Source organism: Prunus mume, linkage group LG2 (genome assembly GCF_029339155.1).
Source record: "Prunus mume cultivar Tortuosa linkage group LG2, ASM2933915v1, whole genome shotgun sequence".
NCBI lineage: Eukaryota > Viridiplantae > Streptophyta > Magnoliopsida > Rosales > Rosaceae > Prunus > Prunus mume.
The window spans coordinates 13128049-13154827 of NC_142699.1; the positions used below are offsets into that span (position 1 = coordinate 13128049).

The window sequence follows — 26779 nt, forward strand, 5'->3', positions numbered from 1 at the left end:
CTTTTTAAGGAGCCATACACACGTTTGTATAAAGGGACCCATCAAGGCCTCACTACCTTATGCAATTACAGGGCAATAAGTATGACAAGTTTTCTCTAGGCCACACCATAACTTGGATTTCATTTTTCAAGGTTACGCCTCTCTCAGATGGGTAGTTTCAAAGCTTTGGCATTCATGGAAGGAAAATGGTTTCCTTGGTTCTTGAAGGCAGGGCTCATTGGTTTGGTCATGTTTGCTGGGTTGACATATGAGGATCAAGTGGGAGAGGCTGAGACTGGTTTACTATGTATCAGTGAGTGCACAACATGTCCAGTCATATGTTCACCTCCTCCTCCTTCTCAACTTGAGTCTTCTTCACCACCACCATCACCGCCACCAGTGCACCGCTCGCCTTCTCAAACTTACTACAGCTCTCCTCCGCCCTCGCCACCGCAATTTGACTACAGCTCTCCTCCGCCCTCACCGCCGCCGCCTCCTCCCTCACCACCAAAACAATCCCCATCACCTTCATCATATTCGAAAGGCGCTCCTCCCCCGCCTTCTTTTGTGTACTTCTTCAACATGCCTCCCTCAGGTCCAGTGCCAACAACAACAACAACAACAGGAGTGCTGCATAACAATTCCTATCCCTACTATTACTTTTACGCCTCAGAGGCTTCTTCTCTCTCTGCTCATGCCTTCTTTTTATTTGTCTTCTTAGTTCAGCTTGTGTTTTCTTTTTGGTGAGAGTAGCTAGCTTAGTTATATTTTTTTTTGGTCTATGATAAAATATGTGGTTGCATTGTAAAGGTGGCTGGATTGGATTGAGAAAGGCTTTCTACTTACTTGTTCATTCACTCTGTTCATAAATTTCTTGTATATCAAAGACCAATCCTGGTGATGTTTAGAGACTCTTCCTTTTATTTGATTTCTGGGTATTTTTTATATGTATACTTTGAAGGAAATTTATTATGTTCTATAACCAAAACACTGGGGTCTCTCTCTCTCTCTCTCTCTCTCTCTCTCTCTCTCTCTCTCATATGTTAGCAAAGAAAATAACAAAACACATCGCAGAAACAATTAAGAAATAGAATAACAAGTCCAATGTCTGATCATGAACATAATTACCTCCCATTTGGGTGAAAATTGAGGTTGCCATAAAATTAAATAAAAAATCCAAAGCATTAAGATCATAAGTAAAAAGGTAACCACAAATTTAATAAAAAAATGAAAGGGAACTCAGTCATACTATTACTGTGTATCTATTCACCAGGAAAAAAAAAAGTTTTTTTTTGGTTTTCCAATATAGGGACAAAACTGGAAATTTAAAATGGAAGTTGGGTTGTGGAGAGAGAATGCTTGGGTGGCCCTTGTCACATGTAGTGTGGGGCCCGTTACTAAATGGGCCCAGCCGACATAGAAAGGCCCGGCCCAATAAACCCAACAAACTACCTTGGAGTTGATCCAGATCCGAATCGCGGCAAATCAACGACAAGACATCTACTCCATCAAACTGAACAACGAACCCGGGTGACTTGCCCTGTATAGCAGCAGCAGCAGATCTGCAAATCTGCATTTCCCTCCGAACACCCAAATACCTAACCGGAGGGTCCGATCCGAAAATTCCAATCAATTCGGAGCTCCACCACACGATGGAGTCCGAAAATGCCGCAGAGGACTCGTCGGCGGTGGCCAGCCTCCTCCCTCTGGCCTCCGTCTCCCAGCAACCCTACGTCTCCGAGCTCCTCTCCTTCACCCTCGATCGCCTCCACAAGGTCCTCCCTCTCTCTCCCACTTCCTCTCTCATTGTTCATTTCGTTGATAATTAAACTTCGATTGATTTTATTTCGGTTCGGGTTTTTAGGAACCGGAGCTTCTTCGGGTCGATGCGGAGCGAATACAGAGGCAAATGCAGGAGGTGGCGGTGGGTAATTACAGAGCGTTCATTGCCGCTGCGGATGCATTGCTTGCAATTCGAGACGAAGTGTCTTCCATTGACAACCATCTTGAGTCTCTGGTAATTATTAATTCTCGACTCTTCTTACTTACTGATTTTATTGGTTTGTTTATTGAATTTTATGATAGGTTTTGGCAATGCTAACTTGTGATTTTGGGTTTGGTAGATAGGGGAGATCCCAAAGTTGACAAGTGGGTGCACTGAGTTTGTTGAATCCGCAGAACAGATTTTGGAAAAAAGGAAGTTGAACCAAACGTTGCTAGCCAATCACAGTACTTTGCTCGACTTACTTGAAATTCCTCAGCTTATGGATACGTATGTGTTTTAAATTACTGTAAAAAATCGTTTCTGTCAATTGTATCACTACTGTACATAGTACAAATCCTTGTTTTGAGCCTATGGCATTACCCGTGTGTCTGATTTGGATTTACTTTTCCAAAACCAAAAAACACAAACAATGCATTCTTAAATTAGCACAAGTGAACTGGGATGAACCTTTTTATTCTGACTGAAAATGTCTTTCTTTTCTGAGTCTAGTGAATTGGTTGTTCTTTTCTCATTCATTCCCATTATTATGCAGGTGTGTGAGGAATGGAAATTATGATGAAGCTCTAGACTTAGAAGCATTTGTTTGCAAGCTTTCAACCGTGCATCCCAAGTGAGTCTCGTCCCCTTATTCTCCTTGTCAACCAATAGTGATTTTAACTTGTGAAAGGCAATGCACTGAGGCTCTTTTTGTTCTTTTGCCTTCTTTTCTCCCTCCTATAAGATTACCTGTTATTCAAGCTCTGGCTGCAGAAGTCAGGCAGACCACTCAATCTCTACTTTCTCAGCTTCTTCAGAAACTTCGTTCAAATATTCAGGTATTGTGTAATGACTTGTACATATGTATCAACCAGCCCAACTTGATTTTTCAACTACCCTGATTGTAGAATTTAATATATTGTTTTTGTGGATGTATCTTTGTGTATTGCAGTTACCTGAATGTCTCCGCATCATTGGATACCTACGTAGAATAGGAGTCTTTAGCGAGTATGAAATGCGTTTGCAGGTAAGGGTTTAGTTGCAACTTGCATTGTTTGCATTTAGGTTTCATTTGATGTGAAACACTTGAAATGGACATCTTTCATTCCTGTAGACATTGAGGTTGACTGTATCTGACCTTAATTTTCCGTGTTTTAGTTTTTGAGATGTCGGGAGGCATGGCTTACTGGAATTCTGGAGGATTTGGACCAGAGAAATGCTTACGAGTATCTGAAGGGGATGATAAATTGTCATAGAATGCATCTTTTTGATGTTGTTAATCAATATAGAGCAATATTTGCTGATGATACATCAGGCAGTGAAGAAAATTATGATGGTGGTCTTCTTTTTAGTTGGGCTATGCATATAATTACATCACACCTTAAGACTCTTAAAATTCTGCTTCCAAAGATAACTGAAGGCGGATCTCTATCAAATATTTTGGATCAATGCATGGTGAGCATCTTCTGTTAAATTTGTTATTATTAATTTTTATTTGCTCACATCCTGCTATAAAAGGAAATACGTACATGCTTGAATATAGTTGTTTCTGTAATGGCCCTTGATCTGCAAGATATATCACTATTCAGTTAACTCTCCTTTTAAAATAACATTCGCCACCTTTTTTACATATGATAAACCGATCCAAAGCCTTCATTTCAGATTTTTACTGCTTTAGTGTGTACCATTTGGACTATAGGAGATATGGGAATTGCATGAATAAATATGTTTATGCTGCAGAGCAGTCTGCAATATAAATGACATAACCGTTTGGCATATACTTTCTTTTTCCGTTTTACACCCAGGAAATAAGTTGCTTGTAATTTGGTGATGCTAGTCCTTCAAATACCTTTGAAAATCAAGAGTAATAGAAGCTGTGTTTGTTTATTTGACCTTGTTACCTTATTTTGTTGACAGTATTGTGCTATGGGGCTTGGTTGGGTTGGGCTAGATTTCCGGGGCTTGCTACCATCACTTTTTGAAGAGTAAATATCTTCTTCCCTCCTTTTTCTTGACTACTACCTTAAATTATTTTTCTCATTATAAATGTTGACCTTGTTTGCTTTTCAGGGCAGTTCTCAACTTGTTCTCAAAAAATATGAGTACAGCAGTAGAGAATTTTCAGGTAAATGGACAGTGAATGAGTTTAAATTCAGTGTTTCTATAATTAGAAATACAAATGGTTGCAATAGGTTGGGAGTTTCACTTTGTAGCAAGCAACCTTTTGCTCTTTTTCTTAATTTTCTGGTAGTGAGTTTTAATTTGATATTGTTCTTAAATCCAGGTGGTCTTGGATTCACATCGTTGGGTCCCACTACCATCCGTTGGCTTTTCATCAAATAGTGTTGGTGATGAAAGTCAGGATGATGTAACACCACCATCTTCTCTTATGGAACATCCACCTCTTGCTGTTTTTGTGAATGGTAAATCCTATATAAGCTTCTCGGCTAATTTCTTGGAAGATGTGATGTGGGATGTATATCTCATGGTTTATTTTAAAAATAAAGTCTTAATACGTTCATCTAAAGCATAATAGTCCAGAGGAATGGCTGATTGCTGCTTCTTTTTCCGGCATTTATGCATCTATTTCTTTCTTGTGGCTGTAGGTGTGTCTGCAGCGATGAATGACCTCCGGCCCTGTGCTCCAATAAGTTTGAAGCATGTCCTTGCTCAAGAGTTAATCAAGGGATTGCAGACTGTTTCTGACTCTTTACTGAGGTACAATACAACTCGGATGCTGAGAGAAAATGAGTCTGGACTTTTCCTCTCGCTTTGTCGGGCATTTATTGAGGTATAATGTTTACTAACTTGGGCTGCTTCTTGTCTGACATTTGTGTCTATAGACATTGACGGACTTTGTATCTTGTGAACACATTCATAGGTTACTTACCCACATTGTGCAACATGCTTTGGTCGCTGTTATCCTGGCGGGGCTGCTTTAATCATGGATGCAAAGAATTTGTATGACGGGATTGGCCGCCTATTGACAGTCACTCCATCAAGAGGACCCTCGAAACCTGTTGGTGATGGCGATGGAGATGCAGATGGAGATGGAAATGAAAAGAGTGTAACTGAGAATGGCGACCTGCCAGTGGTGGAAAATGGTGTCACACCTGTTGTCGAAAAAACTGATAATACCATTGCTGATGAAAGAGAAAAAACTGAAAATACCAATGCTGATGAAAGAGAACAGAAAAGCCCCACTTTGCAAACAGAGGAAAGGCGCAGTAATGTTTGAAGCATCTTTATAAGGAATAGAAATCTTTGTAGCCCCCATGTTTTGATTCTGTAGGTTATCATTTTTTATTTGTATCTTCACCATTTTTGATTTTTAATACTGGTTCTAATGTGCTTGTAATTATTTGGCTCAAAGATGATGTCCGAATTTCAGATGTTATATGATAGAGAAAAGAAACAATTTGATTGTAGAAAAACAGCAGCAATTAATAATACTGTCATACTGATTTTGTGTACCATCCTCGAGCGAAATTCCTGTCTCATTTTCTGCAAAACAAAATTAAAAAGTGTGAAAAAATGGTTAAATTTACCAAAATACAGAATAAAAAGAAAACAAAAGTGAGTGTTACCGAATTGTAAAGGACCAACCTTGGGAAAAAATAAAATTGTAAAGGACCAACGACCGAAACGGCGCGTATTGGGATTTTGATCAACGGGTAAAACCCGCTCAAACTAAAACCCTAGTTACACAGCTCCTTCAGCAATCAGACCTACATTTCCTCTGTTTCCAAGCAGAAATCAGATTGAAATCTAAAGGAGATTTTGAAAATAAATCATAAATCCACTGATTGAAGCTGATAATTTTTCCTATACCAGGATTACTCTGTTTTCAAATTCAGAGTTTCAGAGCTTGAATTTGATATATATTATCTTTGTTCCCGAAGAAGCTTGGGAGTCTATGGCATCCAATGTAAAAAAGGGTTCAGAAGAAAAGCAACCAACCTCAAGATTGCAGATTTACTCCACCTCTGATACGCTCTCCCCTTTCTGGAGAGGTTTGTCTATCTGTTTCTCTCTCTCTCTCTCTCTCTCTCTCAAGCATTTGACCATTTATTCATTTTTTAAAATTCTCTTCTGTATCCACCTTTTGCAGACAAGTATGAAAAAGATGCCAAAAAGTATTGGGATGTCTTTTACAAGCGCCATCAAGACAGGGTATGTTTTTGTTTCTTTGTTCTGTTTGTAGTTTTCACCATAGCTGTTACTTCTTCTGCTGTCACTACTATTATCACTTACCCTGGAGAGTCAGGCTCCCAAATTATGATTTTAAGCTCTGTTGCTTTTTTCTTTATGCTATGGTCTTCTGCTGTATCTGGCTTTTGGCTGTTCAGTCTTTCAAAGATAAATAAACTGTAAATTGGTTTTATCTGTTATCATTGGCTCATTTCCTCGTACTCTAATTTTTTTTTTCCTTTTCATCAGTTTTTTAAAGATCGACATTACCTGGACAAGGAATGGGGCCAATATTTCTCTGTAAGTGAAGAATTCCGTTGGATATATATATATATGTGTGTGTGTGTGTGTGTGTGTGTGGCTGGGTTCAGTTTTGTTGTTTCGTATCCATCCAACAACTCCATAAGCTTTTAACTTTTATCTTTTTGACCATCAGGGAGCTGGGCGGAAAGTTATTTTAGAGGTAACTTAGTGTGCAGATCATGCATGTTACTATTGTTTGTTGTCTCGATATCCTCTGTATCAGTATGATCATTGATTACTGTTCTCAATATGCAGGTTGGCTGCGGAGCTGGTAACACCATTTTTCCACTGCTTGAGACATACACAGATGCTTTTGTCCATGCGTGTGATTTTTCACCACATGCTGTTAACTTGGTTAAGGTGTGGTTTTCTTCTACATTTAGTTGCTGATTCCATGGAAAAGGATATTTATATTGAATATTTGAGGATGTTGTTCATGTTTGATCAATAAAATATAATTAGGCAAATAAATAGTAATTTCGGTTTAGGCAGTAGTTGGTACTGAATATCGATGACAACTGCTGCATGATGAATTTTATGTTGTTATTGCAGGCACATAAGGACTTCACAGATAGTCGTGTTAGTGCGTTTGTTTGTGATCTGACCATTGATGATCTGAGCAAGCAGATTTCATCATCATCTGTAGATATTGTAACCATGGTATATGAATGAAACATATAGACTCTAATTGTTTATATTTCTTTGCTTGATAAATGCTCTTATAATTAAGTTTCTCAACTTTCCCCAGTTGTTCAGTTTGACAAATGATCTTTGTTATTTAGACTGACTTGTTAAGCAGATTTTTGTGTTATCTGCAGTGTCTCCAGAGAAGATGCCTCTAGTATTGAAGAATGTTGGAAAAGTTCTCAAGGTAAGTAACAATCCTACTTCCATCTCTTATGTTTTAGAAGTTTTTAAATTTCTTTTGGGTTTGATTTTGTATTTCTTTGTTGTAAGAATACAATTTTATTTTGAAGTGCCTCTTCTGTAAAATCTATGTGTGCCTCTTTATATGTAATGAAATTTATGCATATATTTTCTTTTCCCCAGCCAAGTGGTCGTGTCCTGTTTCGTGATTATGCTACTGGTGACCTTGCTCAGGTTGATCTTTAATATGTTTATTCCGTCCTTTCTTTAGTAATCTTTTTGTTTAAATTCCACAATTTCAGTATGTTACTGTGCAATCTGTGTGACTAAGATTCTGATGCTATGATGACAGGAAAGATTGAATTGCAAGGATCAAAAAATAAGTGAAAACTTTTATGTCAGGGGCGATGGCACTGTAAGTTTTTGAGCACGGTATTGTAAATTATGCTCCTTATTTCTGAATTCACAAGCTTGATTATGACCCATTATTGTTTTCCAGCGTGCTTTCTACTTTTCAAATGAGTTCTTGACAAGCTTATTTAAAGAAAATGGTTTCGATGTTGAACAACTTGACTTGTGCTGCAAACAAGTTGAGAACCGGTCAAGAGAGTTGGTGATGAATCGGTAAACAATCTTACTTTCAGTCGTGTAGATGTAGGTTGTCCCCTTTGATTAAATACTGCTCTTCCTTAGGGTTTTTCTTCTATTAATTAATCTTCTCTCTGATCAAGTTGTAGTTTTTTTTTTAATTAATTAACTAATTTAAATTCAGGCGTTGGGTTCAAGCTGTATTCCGCCTTTCAGATGGTACAAACTCCTCTACCAACAGTGAAGCTGCAATCAGAGTAAATCACCTTGGTCAAGAGAAAATTGAGCTTGATGTCAATGGGAACATCTTGAAGCAGCCAGAGAATGATTTAGAGGTTGATATGTCCGATGGTGTGGCAGCGGAAATGTTTGGTATTTCACCTTCCAGTGATAATGAGGTATTCACCATTTTTCATTTTACAAATATGTTGAAATTTGTATAATTGTTGCTGACTTAAAGCTTTTATAAGTTCATCCTTGAAAACTCTCTTAATCTCTCTACATTCTTTCTTCTTAGGTAATTGAGCTTGAGCTAGGTGGTTGGACTTTCAAGATTGAAGTGTTATCGAAGGTGCACCAACACACTTGCAAATCAACTGGTTTGATGTTGTGGGAATCAGCTCGGTTTATGGCTTCTGTTTTAGCCAAAAATCCAGCTATTGTCTCTGGGAAAAGGGTGTTGGAGTTGGGGTGTGGCTCCGGGGGTATTTGCTCTATGATTGCTGCAAGATCTGCTGACCTCGTGCTTGGCACAGATGGAGACACAAAAGCACTTGACCTACTGAAGCAAAATGTCAATTCAAATCTCAGGCCACCATTACTGGACAAACTCATTACCAGAAGATTAGAGTGGGGAAATAGAGACCAAATAGAAGCCATCAAAGAAGCTCATGCTGGAGGTTTTGATATCATCATAGGCACAGATGTCACTTACATAGCTGAAGCTATTTTGCCTTTATTTCAAACTGCAAAGGAGTTGATTTCATCTAATAGAAGCATTGGTGCCGATTTGGAACCAGCCCTAATTCTCTGTCATATTTTTCGTCGGGTAGATGAGCCTTCCATACTTTCAGCTGCATCTCATTTCGGGTTTAGGCTAGTCGATAAGTGGCCAATAGGAATTCCTACTAATCCATCACCAAGCATAATCAAAACTTGGTTTCCTGAGAATGGCTCGGAGCATGTTGAGAGTGGAGCATTACATATCTTGTACTTCCACATGGAGTGAAATTTTGTGATTCAATGTCAAGGAATACAGTCTTCTTTTTTTTGTGACATTATTTGATTACAATCTCAACATCCTTTGAACTAATAAGATCAGTAATTCTACTTGTATTGCCTGAGTTGCAATTAAAGCAAAGCATGATGAATATTTAGTTTTCAAGATTTGTACTTTGTACCAACTTTTGGTCTTTTTGCTTGATTGCTAGACTCGTGTATCCGTGATTTCTATGAAGCCTTGAATATAAATCTTTTGTGAACTGTGACTTGATTTAACTGTTCTATCATGCTCTATCTAAATTATTGCAGATGGAGGGATTTTGTTTGGATAAGAGGAGGAGGAGGAGGAGGAGAGCCTAATGACCTTCAATTGCTTTGTTTTTGTTATAAGTGAATTTTTTTTTAATCATTGGCCCCAAACCTGTTATTGAGAAACTTATTCGTACGTATAATATAAGAAAATTGAAGTTTACATGAATTATTATATAGGAACCCGTACTAGTTAAGATTTATGCAATCAACAATTTGTGTGCGTGTCCGTTTATGTTCCTGTTATTATATATGTAATCTAATAACAGAAATTTGACTATCCTTTATTCATTAATTAGAAGTTAATCTCTTTTAATTTATTACGGATGATAGAAATTAGTTTTATAAGAAAACTTAGTTGCAACGGGGATAACAAAATCCCAGAGAGCATAAACAACACAACACATTTAGTTTGCTACATCCTCCATGTATTCTTCACTTGCACATTTTCTAGCCTGAAAACTAGAGGATAATAGGACTACATATGCTTCAAATAATCAAGAAAATAAATGTTACTTCGCATTTACTGGCTAAAACATTTGTAAAACAAAGTCCTATATTTTTTTCATGTATTTTTTTTGTTTAATATTTTATGTTACAATTAAACACAAATTCCTCATTTTAAATCAGGAATACAACCTAGATTTAATATAATGACCAATTTAATTACAGTAGTTCTTTGCTAGAACAAAACCAAATTACACTGCTTACTGCATGCACCTTCAAACAATTACAATAAATAAAATTTAGAGTGGTGATTTCCCTACTCAAATTTTATCCACTTACACTCCATTTTATAACTAAAAAAAGGAGTGTAAGTGGATAAAATTGGAGTGGGGAAATCATTACCCATTTTTCATAGAAATCTTGAAAATTACTGGATTAATTTTCAAATCTGTAATTAATACAACATGTACTGCCTTTTAGCTTGCAAAGAGCTAGCTTCAAATCTATTTGTATAGAGAGTGAACACAAAACCAAAAACCAGTTCCAAGTTCCACCATCATCACATTGCGAGCCCAGATGATCATGAAGGCCCTTCAGCATGCGGATATAGCTCAGTCTCAGTCACCATAGAATCACTTGACTTGAGCAAATTAGCTGCAAATTAAGCTAAAAGCCACAATCCTTGCGATATTTATTACGACATCAAGCAAAAAAAACACCTTAATTACCCCCAAAGATATTGACTGCCATCTGACAGATGTGTGGAACCATGATGCATGTTGGATACAATTCATTAATGAAATTATGAAAACCAGATCGAAATTCACCGCTTGTACTAATTATGGCATGAGACCGAAATTCACCAGCATAACAATTATGTAGATCATTTATTTGGAATATGACCTAGAGGTCAGCAACAAATTAATGAGAAATTTAATGCCTAAAACTACTGGATCCGATCAATAGCAAAAAATAAAAACCCTAAGTAACCCTAATCCGTACATAGTTTAAGACCGACATGTCGAAATGGAATAAATTTCATGAGCACAGACTAATCTTGACCCATGAATTGATTCAAACAGATCAGTACTAATTAATCTGTCATGCAAAATTATGAACACAAAACAAACATGATTGAGAAAGAAACAGAGAGAGAGAGAGGGAGGGAAGGAGAGAGAGAAAAGTGGGTGACAGATAGAGAGTAAGCACGCAAAGCTTCAAGCATGAAACCCACCATGCAAGAAAACACCTTGTGTGCTCACTCTCTTCTGTCACCTCCATTACCCTGAACTAGTTAGCCCTTTTAAATATTGCACCAGAGAAATCGAAGAAACCCAAAACCCTATTTTTCGAATTCATATCTCCGAAACCCAGAAATGTTCTGTGAAATTGGAACATCACATATATTGGTTTGCTTTGCTTTGCTTTGAGATATGGGAACTTGTAAGGGGGTGAGGGGGGCTTTATATAGAAGAACAAAGAGAGAGAGAAGGATTGCATCACGTATGGAATAAATGTGGTTTTTATCTTCCATTGGTCATCCTTGATTATTTTAATTCCCTTTTAATCACAGATCGAAGAGAAAAGAAAGAAAAGAAGTTCTCTAGAAACTTTATCTCTTTATCTCTCTCTTACCATATGTTCATGCCCCAACCACATACATTTATTGATCGGTTACTGTCACCAATGCATCTTGTAATTTTAAATCTCCAACCTTCCAATCCTTGCTATTCACCTTTATTATGATCAGTGCACCACCATCCTTACAAACCCTATCTCTTCCGGCCTGAATCCTGGTCCTCTCCATATAATATTTAAAAATATAATTTTGGAAGTCTAGTTTTGTGATTTACAAGAAATATTTAAGAGTCCTGGTCCTCTCCAAATGTATGAGAAATATTTAAGAGTCCTCTGTGATTTACAAGAAATTGCATTGTGGGAGGATGTTATATATATGTATATTGCCTGATGGGATCTATTTCAGATCTGTACCAATAATAATGGTTTGTTTGTGTATAACATTAATTAAAGATATGCATAGGGATAGTCGCCATGTAAGTGACTTCCAGCCGTCCATGTATATGTGGATTTTACATGCCACAAAACATGAATGGTTGAAAGTCTTATCCGTAAAAAAATTCCTAAATACAACAGTTATACCTTGTCACATCGATCATACTAACATGATATAATTACATATATCCATTTGAAATAACACACAATATTGTTGGTGACATCTATGTCAAATGAGTGATAATATGCATAAGAATGATTAGGTGTCATTTCAGTATATTGGTCAGCATTGTGGTATACAACTCACAAACAGTCGTATGATAATGGACATGAGTCTACCTAATAATTTCATCTGTATGCGTATTAAGATTATAATTAGCAGCAGGGATTGCATTTTGACCTTAACTACTAAGTCATGTCCTAGTTTATAGATTCTTTCATGTGTAAAGTAAATTTTCTTTCCAAAATCTGACCTAATGATGGGTTTAAGAAGCAATTTCTTTGATAAGAATGTGGGAAAAAGGAGGAAAATTAACCAATGAACGTGAAGATATGCAGAGGAGGCAATTAAAAATGTGAAGATGTACATGTTTCGATGTTTAATTAGTAATTAACATGATACTAAATCATAGTTGTCATTGAAATCACATGCAGAGAGATCAGCAGTGTCCCCCCATTTGCTAAGCTAGATTGGCTGAATGGTACAATATGCCTTGAATATCCATGACACAACAAAAACACAGAATGAAAATATATCTGCAAAGTCGAACATGCAAAAGGAGTATGCCTCCTTAATCAAATAACAGATAAATAAATAATTAAATTAAGGTAATTAGTAATTAACAAATATGTGGCAGGCAGGCCCAGTCCTTTGGGAAAAAGAAAAAGAAAAAGGAATGGCTTCTTTCAAACCAGTTGGCCAATGAAGGCTCAACAGACCCTCATTCTCGATCATAATATACACAAGCCGGCGAAAAAAGATCAAATGCGGCGCTAAAGCAGTTTAAAGTATATATGCTTTATAATAATTAATTCATAATAATGCAAAAGAGAATATATCATCGACTTTGCAAAATGCGTGGTTTGTGGGACGTCATGCCTTTGCTAAATTATTCCATAATTAACAAACCTATATATTATATATTGTAAGATTGGAATTTTTTTTTTTCTTTTGGGTCGAATTTGTAAGATTGGATTTGATACTTGCATAAAGCCTAAGACCAACCTTAAGGGTAATTAATTATACAAAATGTATGCAGCTCATGATAATTTAGCAATGTTAAACCAAATTCAAGGAATTCGTACCAGTCATGAAGAGAGAGAAGGGTTTCAGCTTTGGTGATTGAGTTTGCAAGGCTTTGATGATGTTGCTCGTCCATTTGAGCATTCTCAAGTTGTTGGAGACGTTATTAGAGATGCTCTTAGTGTTTGTTTGTAGTTGCTCAAATGGTTTAGTTTTGATACAATAATATTCTACTTTAATATAATATAAACTACAGGGAGAGGATTCAAATTTGAGTGCATATGAGGAACATGAATCCAAAGCCTCTACATTTAGGCATTGTGCATTCACCTGCATTTCGTAACATATGGACCATTCAACTAATCCAATGTTTGTGGGTATGCCATATCAATTATAATTAGGTTGTTTCCATTTTTAAAAAAAATGACGGAGTTAGTCCATTTGACCAAAAAAAATTATAAACCCCTCCATCTCCATCTCCAATCTCGCATGTCGCTCTCCTCATTCTTCCTTTGATTTTTTATTTTTATAGGAAGTTGTAGTCATCAACCGAAATTGATCAGGAAAATACCCAATTGATTGCTGTTCTGATTGATAATGGAATATCTTCATGATGAGCTTCTTTGAGATCTTGGGTTTTCTGTGGTGAGGATGGGGATGGTGCTGGGTGATCATAAGGGTTTGCCGTGGAAGGAGTAAAATCATAGGGCTTTTGGGTTCCCTGCAATAAGGACGAAGGCGTATGTGTTTGATAAAAATGATTGATTTATTGAGCTGTGGGATTTACAAGGGAGCGGTGGTTGGGTTTTCAATGAGTGTGATGGCGGAGGTGTTTGAAGAAAAGGGTTTGTGTCTTTTTCTGTGGTGGGAGGAGAAATGGAGAGGTTGGGATTCTTGGTTGGTGTTGTTCATTCTTGGTTAGTGGGGTACAGAGGCTGGAAGGAAGTCGATGACTACGGCTTCCCATAGGAAAAAATAAGAATAAAAAAGATGAAAGGAAGAATGAAAACAGCGATGGAGGTTTTATTTTATTTTCTGTCAAATGGACTAACAACGTCATTTTTTTATGAAGGAAACAAATTATTGTAGTTGATGTGGCATACCCAAAAGCATTGGATTAGTTGAATGATCCATATTTTACGAAATGCAAGTAAATGCACAATACCTAAATGCAGATACTCGGGATCTAAAGGAACACATCCGCTCCAACCAACTTAATTAAACTCATATCTACCTCAAATAGCTTAGTTTAATCAAATGAATAATTAAGATTAGTTATTATTTTAAAAACCACGCGGACCTTAGGCGTGTGAAAAAAACTTGTACTACAATAATAGAGCCTATAATTCTAGGGCTAAGCTGTATGAACAAGTGCCACTGCCAATGAATGATGACAAGTGGTGGGGTATGAAGAAAAATATACCCATTATGGAAGTGGGCATGTCTTTTGAATGGTCATAAGACTTACCCTTTTTGGAGTGGGAAATGAGGGATGCGCTTACATACATATAGTAGTACACATGTTGGTTCCAACAGGGCAACAGGCTTTGGCAAAATTATTGTATAAATATATACATATTTGTTCAAAAAAGCCACCACTTGCATTGCTAACCATGATGATAAAGCATAGTCCATGGAAATCGAACACTTTTCCTTTGGGTAAGTGGTAACCCTAATTGGCAGGCGAGAGTCCCCTTGGAGGAGTCTTGGACCAGCAAGCAGCATGCTTATTTGATTTTATTTTCTTCCACTTTCGGCAACCAAAACGAGTATATGAAATCCATATAGGTGCCTGCCACCTGCACGTGGCATTCTAGGGTTTATCTACTTGTTGGTTGAAGGGCCACCAACCATAATATTTATTCTTCTTCGACATATAACATATGTTAATGAATTATAATATGTGCATTAGGTCAGTTAATCACAAATTCAACGTCTCAAATTTCTTTCTCAATTAAATCAAATAAGGAGTGCATCGATGAGAATCAATTAAATTAGATTTGTGATTATATGAGAATCTTTGTGGTCCAGTGGTACGTGTCAATAATGTGTGGTTGGGGTGGATTTTCAACTCTAACTTTTGGCTTTGTGTTTGAAGATTGAAAAAACAGAACCACTTTATTTTTCCATTTTTGCTTTCTGGTTGCCATATTTGAATTCAAGTCATGTCCCACCATATGCCATATATATGTTGTAGCTTCCACTAAATCTTGCTGTCTGTAGATATGACAAAAGATAGAGGGATAAATATACATCAATCAATCAATTCATTCCAAAATGTTCAGAAATATAACATCTTTTATTTTGTAAGAGAATTATTAATGTTTGTTTCAATATGAACCCCAACATCATCCAATATTAGTTCACACCAACGAACTTGGCAGTGGAGTATTTGGCAACAAAGGCGGACCAAGCCAAGGCTTGCAACCAAACCAACCATATGTGATGATTCAATTGAAGCAGAATTCAGAGGCATGTGCATGATCACGTGATGCCCTTCTCTTCTCCAGCTATTAATAATATGCAGCATCATGCGTTGGTCCAGTATGGAGGCGGGCGTTTGCAGCAGCAAGCAGATAACCATTTTGTGACTCATAAAATCCAATATCTTGTCCAGAAAACGATGACCAGCAGTTCTGTCCGATAATGAACTCTTACCCCATCCTATGATAAGACATTATATGTAACGGGATGTCATCATAACGATACCTTAGGCCTACTATGTATTGTCCTGTCAAAAAATCTGCAGAAAAATATATAAATAAATGGCTTTACATGTACACTACATAATATTGTCGCATTTTCTCAACACCTTCATTACTCCTTTTGTCTCTTTTTGGCTAATTCATAGGATGTGTGGGAGAAGTAGATAATTAACATGTTGTAGTTAGCTAATTTTTACATTTGTTTCTATTCATCACTCCAGTGACACAACATTTTCGTTTCCAACCTTATGTTGTAGTTAATTATAGGTGGGTGTGACTGTAAGTGTTTTTAATCAACATCATCATATTTTAAATTATAAAGGCTTTCTTCATAAATTATATTATAACACGTGAAATAGTAACATATTTAATTAGAACCGCCAAACATCATATGTTACTCATGGCAAAAATACAGGAAAACAAGATGCAGAATAAAAGGAAGAGGTGGGAATGGAAGGAAATAGAATACATGATATTGCGTGTAAAGATAAATACTCCTAATCACTTAAACAATTAAATTATAATTGTGTTTTTCTCTTGTCATAAAATGAGCGGAAATTCAAACATAACACGTCTTCCAACATTGAAACAATAATCACCCCAAATATTCGTGGAATGATTGTGGGTATTGGGCCAACCAGGAAATTATCAGAAAAATCTACCCTTTTGCATGACCAGATAAAGAGGCCTTTTGTCCCGTTCTCCCTTTAGGCCCAGTTTTCCAAACTTCTCAACTCTAAGAAAATTGGACCCAATATCAATTTCTCATTCGATTTAGGTCCCATAACTGTTTTTCATTAAATTAAGGCCCAACAACTTCGGTCTTCATGGTGCGCTTAGTAGTTCTCGGATATCATAAACAAAAAATAAAAACGATGTGCGGCTATACTATTATTATTTTTTAAATTTAAAAATTGAAAATTTTTACTGGTATAGACCTGTGTCGATGAACTTTCGATAATACATCCATATTTTTCAATAATGTATTATACACGTACATACGTATTTTTAATAATATATATTATACATGTACGTATTTTTTAATAATACATTCATATTCTGCAAACGTCTTAAAGACTCGGTAAAGTTCACGTTGTTTAAAATTGATTTATTGTGAAATTTCTCTCCCTTCAATATGTGCTTTGGATGTTGAAACTAGCAAATTAATATATATAAATAGTATAGCTGGCCGGCTATACTCGATTTTTTCCTGTAAATTTAGACAGTATAGCCGCCCGGCTATAATTGTTTTCCCTAATTTTTTAAAATAGTACAGCCGCGTGGCTTACATTTTTGACACGTGGCGCCTAGGCGCTGGGTGGGTCTTTATACATATAATAGCCACGCGGCTATATCCCTTTTTTAAAAATTGTATAGCCGGGCGGCTGTACGCGGTTTTATGAATGTTTCTTTAAAAATAGTACAGCCGTCCGGCTATACCTATTTTGACACTCCGGCACCTAATCGCTAGTCTGGTCCGCTTTTTTTTTACATAAATAGTATAGCCACATTTTTTCCTATCCCACAATTATTAGAACGGAACAGCAAGGGCAAAATAGGTAACGTGAAAGATTGATCCATCGAAGAGCCCTCACATATTTTTGTACTCTTCACGTACGCCTTTTTCCCCTCTCCAGTCTTACATTGCTGCCTTCCTCAACTCCTCCATCCAAAAAATTATAAAGAGATCCGAGGAGTTTGGGAAACCCTAACCCTAAACACAATCCACAGCCCGCTATTAAAACTTCCCACTTCGTTGAACTCTCACTGCCGCTTTCAGGTTCGCTCTCGTCTTTTGTTCAGTTTATAATCTATTTAAGCTCTTGTTGAATGCATAAACATTTTCAAGCTGTGGTTAGCGATTTATTCGTTCTGGGCAGATCGATTACTTGTGGGGTTTTGTTTGGTTCCTGTGAAAGTTCTGAAAACAATGTCAAAAAGTTGTTCAAAACTTGAAAGTCTTAATCTTTGGTTCATTGTGTGGTGACTTATTGCTTTTGTAATGCAGAAGTATTCTTCATTTGAATTTTGTAAACTGTGGTAACCAATTTTTTATTATATATGTTTCTGATTTCAGTCTGATGAGTTTTTGATTGTATGAACTTAGTCATCTGGGTGAGGATACCATGATCTGGGCAGGGAAGGATTAGGCTTTTGATTTTCCAAGAGTTCCCATAAGAAAGTCTCATAGAAAAAGATGTTCACATAAAAATAGTCAAGATTGAGCATTTTTGTTGTTGAAAAAAATTATTGCATAAAAGATGCACCTTCATTTTTAAAATACTGGTTAACAGTTTGAATATCAGTTATAATCTTACTGCGTAAACCAAGATTACCTTAATTAGATGAGTTATAATTATAAATGTGATATCTTTTGGTTGATATTTTCAGTTATGGCTGCTGTGGCACCGGAAGGATCCCAATTTGATGCTCGTCAGTATGATGCTAAAATGAGTGAGTTGTAAGTTTTATTTTTGTCCTCTCTCTCTCTCTCTCTTATAGTCTTCTTTGATTCACATATTCAGAATTTTGCATGTGGTGCATATTTGTATTGCCAATGATAAAGAAGTTAATCTTGTTTTAATTTACTGATGGGAGCAGACTTGGAGCTGATGGACAAGAATTCTTCACATCATATGATGAGGTTCATGACAGCTTTGATGCTATGGGATTGCAGGAGAACCTTCTTAGGGGCATTTATGCATATGGTAAATTAAATAATGCTGCACTTTTTTTTTCTTTTTGACTTTTTGAAACTTGTTTCTGGGAAATTATTGGCAAGGTGTGCCTGATCGGATGATTTTAGTTTCAAGCATTTTAGGAAGATTCAAGGTTATAACTCCATTTTGCATATAGAGTATATTGAGGTTTTCTGACAATTTTGTTGTGCGTGTGTTTTTTTAGATAACAGAAAACGAAGAATTGGTGTAATAGTTTAGGTTGTGACTTTTAAGACTGTCACTTGAAGTAAAATCCTACACCATTTAACGTCATGGCCACTGCCTCTTCTCTATTTTATATATATATATTATATGTCTTTATATGCATGTTTGATGGTATATGCTATGAATGTAAGTCATCCTTGTGGTAAATTGAAAAGCTGATTTGCAGTCCAAACTTTTTTTGTGTGTGAAGGTTTTGAGAAGCCCTCTGCAATTCAGCAAAGGGGAATTGTTCCTTTCTGCAAGGGACTTGATGTGATTCAACAGGCACAGTCTGGAACTGGAAAAACTGCGACTTTCTGCTCTGGAATTCTGCAGCAGCTTGATTATGCCTTACCTGATTGCCAGGCATTGGTTCTTGCACCCACACGAGAACTTGCTCAACAGATTGAGAAGGTTATGCGAGCACTGGGGGACTATCTTGGTGTCAAGGTTCATGCTTGTGTTGGCGGGACCAGTGTTCGTGAAGATCAACGCATTCTCTCCAGTGGGGTCCATGTCGTTGTTGGTACACCTGGTCGTGTATTTGACATGTTACGGAGACAGTCTCTTCGTCCAGATTACATTAAGATGTTTGTCTTAGATGAAGCAGATGAAATGCTTTCACGAGGTTTCAAGGATCAGGTCCAGAATTTCATTTTTATATTTATTATTTTTTTCTTCAGTAGCTGATACTTCTTACTACAAAAAATGAGTTTCATGATGCTCACTGTTACCCGGGTTTGGCATTCAATTATGTGACCTGTGTTTGTAGTGCTTTGTGTAATTCTGTTTTAGCATAAGTTGAATGCTTGGCCTTCTAGGCTGAATTTGCAACTCCTACATTTAGAGATAAGTTTGAAGGAATTCAAAATTTCCGTTTAGTTTACATGCTATTTGGTCTAGTTGTTTATTGTACTAACAACCTCGGTTCATATTTTCAGATCTATGACATTTTCCAGCTGCTACCATCGAAAATTCAGGTCGGGGTTTTCTCTGCCACAATGCCACCGGAGGCCCTTGACATCACTAGGAAGTTCATGAATAAACCTGTGAGGATTTTGGTGAAACGTGATGAGCTCACCCTTGAGGGTATCAAGCAATTCCATGTCAATGTTGATAAAGAGGAATGGAAACTTGAGACACTTTGTGATCTTTATGAGACCTTGGCAATTACTCAGAGTGTCATCTTTGTGAACACCAGGCGCAAAGTTGATTGGCTCACTGACAAGATGCGCAGCCGCGATCACACAGTCTCTGCCACCCATGGAGACATGGACCAAAACACAAGAGACATTATCATGAGAGAGTTTCGGTCTGGTTCTTCTCGTGTGCTCATAACAACTGATCTCTTGGCCCGTGGTATTGATGTCCAGCAGGTCTCTCTAGTGATTAATTTTGATCTTCCAACACAACCAGAAAACTACCTCCACCGCATTGGTCGTAGTGGTCGTTTCGGGAGGAAGGGTGTTGCCATCAATTTTGTGACCAAGGATGACGACAGGATGTTGTTTGACATCCAGAAGTTTTATAATGTTGTGATTGAGGAGCTGCCGGCAAATGTTGCTGATCTGCTTTAAATAAGGTTTTGCTTTGGTGCGGTAATTGGCTTCTAATTTGGAAGCCATATTTATTTTCTTCCTTGTAGGTGTAGGGGCCATTATTTAGCATGGATCACTTGAAAAATTGGGTATGGACCTGTGCATAAGAGGCGGGTTTCCATTCCCATTTTTCAGGTGTGCAAAAACCACATGAAAATTTTGTTGCATTTCTTTTATTTCTAGTATGTGAGACAACTTGCAGAAGTAACTGTGTTTGGATTGATTTATTCAAAGTTTGGTTTTGAGATGGAATATTATGTTTGGAGTCATGGAAGTTTCTCGTTTGGTTAAAGAAATGCAGATACTGCACTTGGGGATAACTTTTCAATAATCAAAGAAGAGAAGAATAAGTTCTATCCTTGTTTCGACAAAAGTCCTCAGGAAAAAAGAATAAGAGAAACGAATATAAATTTAAAAGATAAGGAAAGAAGAAAAAGATGAAAGATGGTTTAGATTCCCTCATAACAAATTATTGTTGACAACCCTTGGGACAAAAGTGTTTGCTAAGGACCTATGAACTCACGTGCATACTTGAGATTCAGACCTCTTTTACCGTGCTGTTAATTGTATCTTCTTTGATGACGACTTTGGTAATTACCGTTTTAATGTAAAGTGGAACTCACAATACAAATTTGAAATTACTTCCTAGCAAGACACATTCAAACTTGAACACAACCGTTGGATTGATAGAATGGTTTTTCTCAAAAAGAAAAAAATAAAAAAGACCCTTTATGGGCTCAAGAGCAAAAGTGCATCCTTTATAGTTTCTGAAGACCTAAAAATTGTTTTTTTTTAATTTATAAAAATTAATCTTCCGTAGACAACATGATTCCCCACGAAACACGCCATCTAGAATCACTCATAAGGTCAGGTCAGCCTTGCTGCCTTAGAAATAAGAACTTTCAAAACAAAACAACACAAGCCAGAGCAAATTGAGCAATTTCTCGTGTTGGACCCCACACCTCTCTGCTTCCTCGTTTGTTTTCTTCTTGGTCTGCCAAGATCGGTTGGCCCTGCAAAACAAACCCGTCAAACGGTTCTAAACTCTCTGCCAAAATCCCATGGAAGACTACAGCAGATCAAAGTCATATGGCACTGGCAGTGGGACGATGCAGATGGAAAACTACTATGGACCTCCAAGACCACCTACTTCCTATGAGCTAAGGAGCTACAGTGTTTCTTATTCACAAACCCAGATGGCTAATAACAATAACAGGGACTTCAAGTTGAAGAAGGGAAAAAGCACTTCTGGGTCGTCCTCGAAGTCTAATTGGGGTCTCATGGACCCTGAGTTGCAGAGGAAGAAGAGGGTTGCTAGCTACAAAATGTACTCTGTGGAGGGCAAGATGAAGGGCTCCTTCAGGAAAAGCTTCAGGTGGCTTAAAGATAAGTGCACCCAAGTGGTTTATGGATGGTGGTGATTGGGATTTGGTGGGTACTGTTTAGTTTTGCTCTATAATTATTTGTAAGTCTTGAGAGAAAGTCTTGAATTTTGTGTCTTGTGGATTTATGGTTGTGATCATGAAAAAAACCCCATGAATTGGGTTGTTGCAAATAGACTGAATTGTAAATTGGGTAAAGTACTGTCACTGGTTTTGAATCAAGTTATCTCCTTTCATAAGAATTCATGCCGGTTTCATTCAAAGCTCTGAGCTTGAAGGTTGTGCTCACTAAATTAGATATGGAGTTTGATTCTCTATTGATGTTCAAAAATTTCCCTTCCTTTTCATATTTCAGCTTTTTTTGTAAGCTTTAATTTGCACCCTGTAATCTAAGAGTTGCTCTGGTCTGGATGCGCTCACTCATCTCGTAGTGTTAGAAATCTTCACCTATTCATCATTTTCTTGTAAATAGATTTGGTCACCAATATCATGTATCTTAATCGAACTTTATCTTCCCCCAAATTGGTAAACTGAAATGGTTCTTCATACCACGCCTATGTAGCAGCATTGTAAACAACAATCTTGTGTGATCACTACACCAAAGTCATTCAGGGCTGTTCATAATCTTTGGTGTCAATAGGTTGAGATGATTTTATGAACTAGCTAGGCAGTGAATGGGGAACAGAGGGAAGCTTATAATTGGCTGGAATGTTGTAAGAAGCTATGCCAAATTTTTAAGGAATTTCTAGCAACCCATGTGCTTGTAATTTCCTTTACAATAAATATATGGGGCAACATTGGTGGAAGAACTGCTTTGCCCATCCATATTTTTTGTTTGTTTTCAACAGCACAAAAACCCCATTGTTAAATAACAGAGCTGGAAACATAATCTGAATTTTTTGAATTAGACGTTAGTTAAATCATTTCACCCAGACAAAGCAAAATTATATCTACGAAGTCTTTTGGTTTTTAATGTTCCCCTAAAAACAAAGACTGCAAACTCTATTTGCACTTGGAAGCAAGAGAACGTATCCCTTTTTCTTTTGGGATAACTTTTACTTGAATTATGCTCAGATGCTCAGACCAAATTGCTTATTTTTTATGCCATGTCCATTTTTATCTCAGCATTGACAATGCCACTCCAAGAAAAGTAAATTATTAAATAGGAATTCTTTAGTAAGGGTTATGGAAACAGTTGACTTACTTACTTTGCGTGGGGTGCAAGTGGATTTGGCTGAGTATATATAGCACAGTTCATATCTTTATATCAGCATCTGCATACTAAGTCCGACTTCTAAAAATTCCCAGTCAAATTGTCTCATTCATTTGCAGTACGTGCATATCTGGTCTGGACATTGAAGGTAACAGCCAAATTGTTTCATATCCTTTTCTTTCTTCCTTTTTCGTAAGACATAGGCTTTTATAAATTTGTTGATATGTTGGTTATCAACTTCATCTTGAACTTACTAAAACCCACCGTTTTATGCATCCCATTAGTGTATAATGTGTTTCAGTTAAACCTTTTGTATGAACATCAGGCAAGGCCAACACTATGGAGGAATTGGAAGTTAATTGTATGCAAATGGCTCCGTTACTTGAAAGCGAAGGAGACAACAATAGGTTGCCAGAAGTTGGTGGGCTTATAAAGGATGCTGCTGCTGAAGAGCTAAATCTAAAAGCCAGAATTGAAGAGGCTGAGAAGCTGCTTGCAAAGATCAGGCAAGATAAGCTTGAGCTGGCTGAAGACATAGCGCAAAGGGTGGTATGTTAAAATGGTCTGCAATATGCACGAATATATGCGACCGCATTTCCTAATTCTTAGCTGCTGTGGTAGTCTCAACTTCAATTATCAAATAACATGATCATGAATGAAAATCTGAAACATCTTTTTGAAAACTATGTCAACAGTGTGATCGAAGATGTACCCTTCTTCCTCGGTTGAACTGCTTAATTAGTTATGGAAGGGGACTCGAATACTGCTTGACCCTGGAGAGGGAGAAAATGAATATATTGCAACTATTTCTGCTTCGTTTTACAGAGAAAGCTAACCAAAGAAAACCAATTCAGCCCTGCTTGCCAGGAGAAGAGATAGCTAAACGTGTATATATTTGTTTTCTGATTGTTTCTTGATTATTTCTTTTTTTCTTTCCATTAAGCCTTTTTGAGTTTGTTGGAAATGTGGACATGGGTTCAGAAATTGAATTTCAGGATGGGACACGGAACCAAAAGTTTGGCCAAGGAAAAACAGCTTCTGAAACAGATCAATGTGAGCCAGAAGGAGGGTGTTTGTTTATTTTCCTCACTTGAAGAGGAATATCATATGCTTCCTGAATATGTAAGATTAAACATTAAAGTTTGCTTAGAGTTAGTCATTTATACCCTGTACGTTTTCTTATTCTGTGGTTTTTTTTTTCTTTTTCCTTTGGACGGTTGAAACAGTATTCATGGCGGCATTACGAGAGACGGTATCAGACCAATCAGAGAAATATAGTTCAATACCGCCTAAGACAAATCCAACAACTTAAATGGCAAAGGGAAAGTTTGGCAGTTCTATTGCAAGGGCAATGGGATGAAGCTATTGCTAATGCTAGTGGGAATGCTAATGCTAATGCCAATTCTGCTGCCAATGCTGCTGCCAATGCTATTGCCAAGGGAAACATTTGGGATTCTTTGGGTTCAAAAAAGTCCTTACTGGAACAAATCAAAGTCACGCACAAAATTCTAACTCGTCAAATAGAGTAGGGGAGTTTTATCACACACAATTCTAACTCTTTTTTTCTTCCTGTTATAATGTTCGCAGGTTACTGGTAAGGCGATAGATGGATTAACTAAATTACTGTTGGCTGTGCGGCCAAAAATTAACCAAGTTGAGAATGAATTGAAGGTCGCTGAGAAAGAAATAGAGACCTTGCAGAAAAAACTACCATGGATTGATCAGAAGAAAGATGAAGCACACCAATGCATTCACAAACTGAAAAAACAAGAGTGAGGAGATATGATGAGTTAGTTTAGTTAAACACAGTTGGTGTGTTTAACAAGACTTGGCCACTTGGCAGTCAGTCAGCGAGTCCTTGCAAGTTGAGAACTCCACCCACCAAATACCAAACCACATATTCATTACCACAACAAGAAAATGAGATCCCAATTAGCTCTAAAAGAAAAAATGAGTGGAATAAAAGATTCAACATCAATATTGCGCAATTGTAGAATAACTGTTATTATTTCTTATCGTGTTTCAAACGGCATTTAGCTTTATTATGGTATTTACTGAAATCAAAATTCTTCCTCCTCTCTATTTCAAGCTCAAGGCACTCCTCTTTTTACTCATTTGGCCTTTCTTCAATCTTCCATTCATTTTCGTCTTTACTGTTCGGATGATGCAGAGTCGCTGCCTGAATAACTATATCTACGAAGTCTTTTGGTTTTTAGTGTTCCCCACTAGAACCAAAAACTGCAAACTCTATTAGCACTTGGAAGCAAGAGAACCCATCCGTTTTTTCCTTTTAGAAAACTTTTACTTGAATTATGCTCAGACCAAATTTTGCTTATTCTAAAATGCCACGTCCGTTTTCTCGGCTTTGACAATGCCACCGAGAAAAGTAGATTTATTTTGTCAAATTTTTCGATGTAGGTCTTTATTTTTAATTTTTTGAGAAATGAAATTCATTTATAGAATCAAAGTAGCGTACATAGAACAACACGAAATAGTGGCCTCGTTAAAACCTTCATGAGGGACAAACCTTAGGGTAGGAAAGAGTACCACACATGTCATAGACCAATGCTAGAGCAATATAAAATAAAACATCAAACTGACACATACACCTTTGACGCAAAGACCTCTGATGAGAACACTACAACACAATCCAATTGTCAAAAAAGTCATGCTATGAAATCATAATCTTTTGCACAGCCACAAGACAGTGAGAACTTCCAACAGAGAACACAATACGCCAAGAAGAAAGAAAACAACCACTAAGCACACCATCTCCAGCCACCTCTAATAGCAATTGATGATGAAAGAAGAGAAATCTGCAAGGAGTAACACAAAGAATAGACTAACTGCAAATAGGCCTGGAAAGAAAATAAATATAAAAAAAGCCCCCAAGCACGCCGTATCATCTCAACACTGACAAAGAGACCTCTTATGAAAACGTAGTCCTTGAGACAGACGGAGAATCAAAGATCAAGGGGAGAACAAAGAAAACACCATGCAACAATGACAAAGCTGGCCTACCCACTTAACCTGGCCCAACACGCCAAATCTTTGGACATCGGCTATCTTTGTTAAATTTTAGTGAGACGGCCAGCACTACTAGCGACACCGATATTGTCCCCAACTTAACCACCTATAAAGCCAAGTAGGTGTGGGGTTTTATCACAAAAGGTCTCGGTAATATTAGTAGTTGAACAATTCATTATATATTGTAATTTATTTAATCAAGTTTCCGACGTGTGACTTATATTCTTCAACACACCCCCTTATGTGGGACCACCACATAGTAGGTCACACGTGGAGCCAAGTTCACATCGAAATCAATCATTTAAGCCCAACATGTGAACACCACGTATTGGGTAAGAGATAAGGGTAGAGGTAAACATTCAAGCCCAAAATATGAAGGCCACATATTGGGTAAGGGTAAAGGCCCAATTTAGGCCCAATCAATCAACCCGCTCTAATACCATGTTAAATTTCAGATAAACGGGTTAGCGGCCCACTATTAGCAACACCGATATTGTCCATAACTTAACTACCTATGAAGCCCAGTAGGTGTGAGGTTTTATCACAAAAAGTCTTCGTGATATTAGTAGTGGAATCATTCATTATATAATTTATTTTATTTAGTCAAGTTTCCGATGTGAGACTTATGTTCTTCACAGTCTTCTCCTGAAGGTAAGGCTTGAGATCGCAAAACAGACAATGGATGGGGCGTGAGGAAAGCCACCTCTACCGTGACCACCGACCCCCGCGAAGGAGCTTGCACCATGATTGTTGTTGACTTGGAGACTATCGCCACAATAGCAAGAGCA

General features: G+C 37.3%; 6 protein-coding genes across 7 annotated transcripts; all 6 read left to right on the top strand.

Annotated features, from left to right (window-relative positions):
* Positions 1-57: 57 nt before the first annotated feature.
* LOC148919666 (proline-rich family protein) lies at positions 58-967 on the top strand. The gene has a single exon (XM_089044814.1). The coding sequence runs from the start codon at positions 148-150 to the stop codon at positions 724-726; it is 579 nt and encodes a 192-aa protein (XP_088900940.1). The 5' UTR covers positions 58-147; the 3' UTR covers positions 727-967.
* Positions 968-1445: 478 nt separating this feature from the next.
* LOC103320585 (conserved oligomeric Golgi complex component-related / COG complex component-like protein) lies at positions 1446-5394 on the top strand. The gene is made up of 12 exons (XM_008222287.2): positions 1446-1754; positions 1844-1996; positions 2103-2251; positions 2517-2594; positions 2706-2799; positions 2913-2987; positions 3119-3415; positions 3878-3945; positions 4031-4085; positions 4245-4383; positions 4567-4751; positions 4842-5394. The coding sequence occupies exons 1-12, from the start codon at positions 1632-1634 to the stop codon at positions 5196-5198; spliced, it is 1773 nt and encodes a 590-aa protein (XP_008220509.1). The 5' UTR covers positions 1446-1631; the 3' UTR covers positions 5199-5394.
* Positions 5395-5666: 272 nt separating this feature from the next.
* LOC103320584 (S-adenosyl-L-methionine-dependent methyltransferases superfamily protein) lies at positions 5667-9312 on the top strand. Its single transcript, XM_008222286.3, has 12 exons — positions 5667-5973; positions 6072-6133; positions 6401-6451; positions 6588-6614; positions 6710-6814; positions 7007-7114; positions 7254-7325; positions 7505-7555; positions 7674-7736; positions 7821-7945; positions 8094-8307; positions 8427-9312. Exons 1-12 carry the CDS (start codon positions 5877-5879, stop codon positions 9135-9137), a joined length of 1686 nt encoding a protein of 561 aa, XP_008220508.2. The 5' UTR covers positions 5667-5876; the 3' UTR covers positions 9138-9312.
* Positions 9313-17403: 8091 nt separating this feature from the next.
* LOC103320583 (eukaryotic initiation factor 4A-1) lies at positions 17404-20621 on the top strand. 2 transcript variants are annotated; one of them, XM_008222284.3, is made up of 5 exons: positions 17404-17627; positions 18239-18308; positions 18449-18555; positions 18983-19413; positions 19713-20621. In XM_008222284.3, the coding sequence occupies exons 2-5, from the start codon at positions 18241-18243 to the stop codon at positions 20346-20348; spliced, it is 1242 nt and encodes a 413-aa protein (XP_008220506.1). In that variant the 5' UTR covers positions 17404-17627; positions 18239-18240; the 3' UTR covers positions 20349-20621. The 2 variants fall into 2 exon arrangements, with proteins under 2 accessions (XP_008220506.1, XP_088901972.1); XM_089045846.1 differs by lacking the exon at positions 17404-17627 and having other exon boundaries at positions 18242-18301.
* Positions 20622-21250: 629 nt separating this feature from the next.
* Positions 21251-21993, top strand: LOC103320582 (ABC family ABC transporter, putative (DUF3511)). The gene has a single exon (XM_008222283.3). The coding sequence runs from the start codon at positions 21431-21433 to the stop codon at positions 21788-21790; it is 360 nt and encodes a 119-aa protein (XP_008220505.1). The 5' UTR covers positions 21251-21430; the 3' UTR covers positions 21791-21993.
* A 149-nt stretch (positions 21994-22142) lies between these two features.
* LOC107880460 (uncharacterized) lies at positions 22143-25048 on the top strand. The gene is made up of 6 exons (XM_016791984.2): positions 22143-23112; positions 23290-23513; positions 23660-23851; positions 23946-24086; positions 24191-24457; positions 24552-25048. The coding sequence occupies exons 2-6, from the start codon at positions 23304-23306 to the stop codon at positions 24738-24740; spliced, it is 999 nt and encodes a 332-aa protein (XP_016647470.2). The 5' UTR covers positions 22143-23112; positions 23290-23303; the 3' UTR covers positions 24741-25048.
* Positions 25049-26779: the final 1731 nt, after the last annotated feature.

What these genes read in the sequence shown, in the direction of transcription:
- LOC148919666 (XM_089044814.1), top strand. Translation starts at nt 148, where the DNA reads ATGGGTAGTTTCAAAGCTTTGGCATTCATGGAAGGAAAATGGTTTCCT.
- LOC103320585 (XM_008222287.2), top strand. Translation starts at nt 1,632, where the DNA reads ATGGAGTCCGAAAATGCCGCAGAGGACTCGTCGGCGGTGGCCAGCCTC. An exon ending in CTTTCAACCGTGCATCCCAA is followed by an intron (nt 2,595 to 2,705) that starts GTGAGTCTCGTC and finishes CCCTCCTATAAG; the next exon opens with ATTACCTGTTATTCAAGCTC. An exon ending in CTACCATCACTTTTTGAAGA is followed by an intron (nt 3,946 to 4,030) that starts GTAAATATCTTC and finishes TTTGCTTTTCAG; the next exon opens with GGCAGTTCTCAACTTGTTCT.
- LOC103320584 (XM_008222286.3), top strand. Translation starts at nt 5,877, where the DNA reads ATGGCATCCAATGTAAAAAAGGGTTCAGAAGAAAAGCAACCAACCTCA. An exon ending in AATGGGGCCAATATTTCTCT is followed by an intron (nt 6,452 to 6,587) that starts GTAAGTGAAGAA and finishes TTTGACCATCAG; the next exon opens with GGAGCTGGGCGGAAAGTTAT. An exon ending in CTGTAGATATTGTAACCATG is followed by an intron (nt 7,115 to 7,253) that starts GTATATGAATGA and finishes CTTGTTAAGCAG; the next exon opens with ATTTTTGTGTTATCTGCAGT.
- LOC103320583 (XM_008222284.3), top strand. Translation starts at nt 18,241, where the DNA reads ATGGCTGCTGTGGCACCGGAAGGATCCCAATTTGATGCTCGTCAGTAT. An exon ending in TAGGGGCATTTATGCATATG is followed by an intron (nt 18,556 to 18,982) that starts GTAAATTAAATA and finishes TTGTGTGTGAAG; the next exon opens with GTTTTGAGAAGCCCTCTGCA. An exon ending in CACGAGGTTTCAAGGATCAG is followed by an intron (nt 19,414 to 19,712) that starts GTCCAGAATTTC and finishes TCATATTTTCAG; the next exon opens with ATCTATGACATTTTCCAGCT.
- LOC103320582 (XM_008222283.3), top strand. Translation starts at nt 21,431, where the DNA reads ATGGAAGACTACAGCAGATCAAAGTCATATGGCACTGGCAGTGGGACG.
- LOC107880460 (XM_016791984.2), top strand. Translation starts at nt 23,304, where the DNA reads ATGGAGGAATTGGAAGTTAATTGTATGCAAATGGCTCCGTTACTTGAA. An exon ending in AAGACATAGCGCAAAGGGTG is followed by an intron (nt 23,514 to 23,659) that starts GTATGTTAAAAT and finishes CTATGTCAACAG; the next exon opens with TGTGATCGAAGATGTACCCT. An exon ending in CCTTACTGGAACAAATCAAA is followed by an intron (nt 24,458 to 24,551) that starts GTCACGCACAAA and finishes TAATGTTCGCAG; the next exon opens with GTTACTGGTAAGGCGATAGA.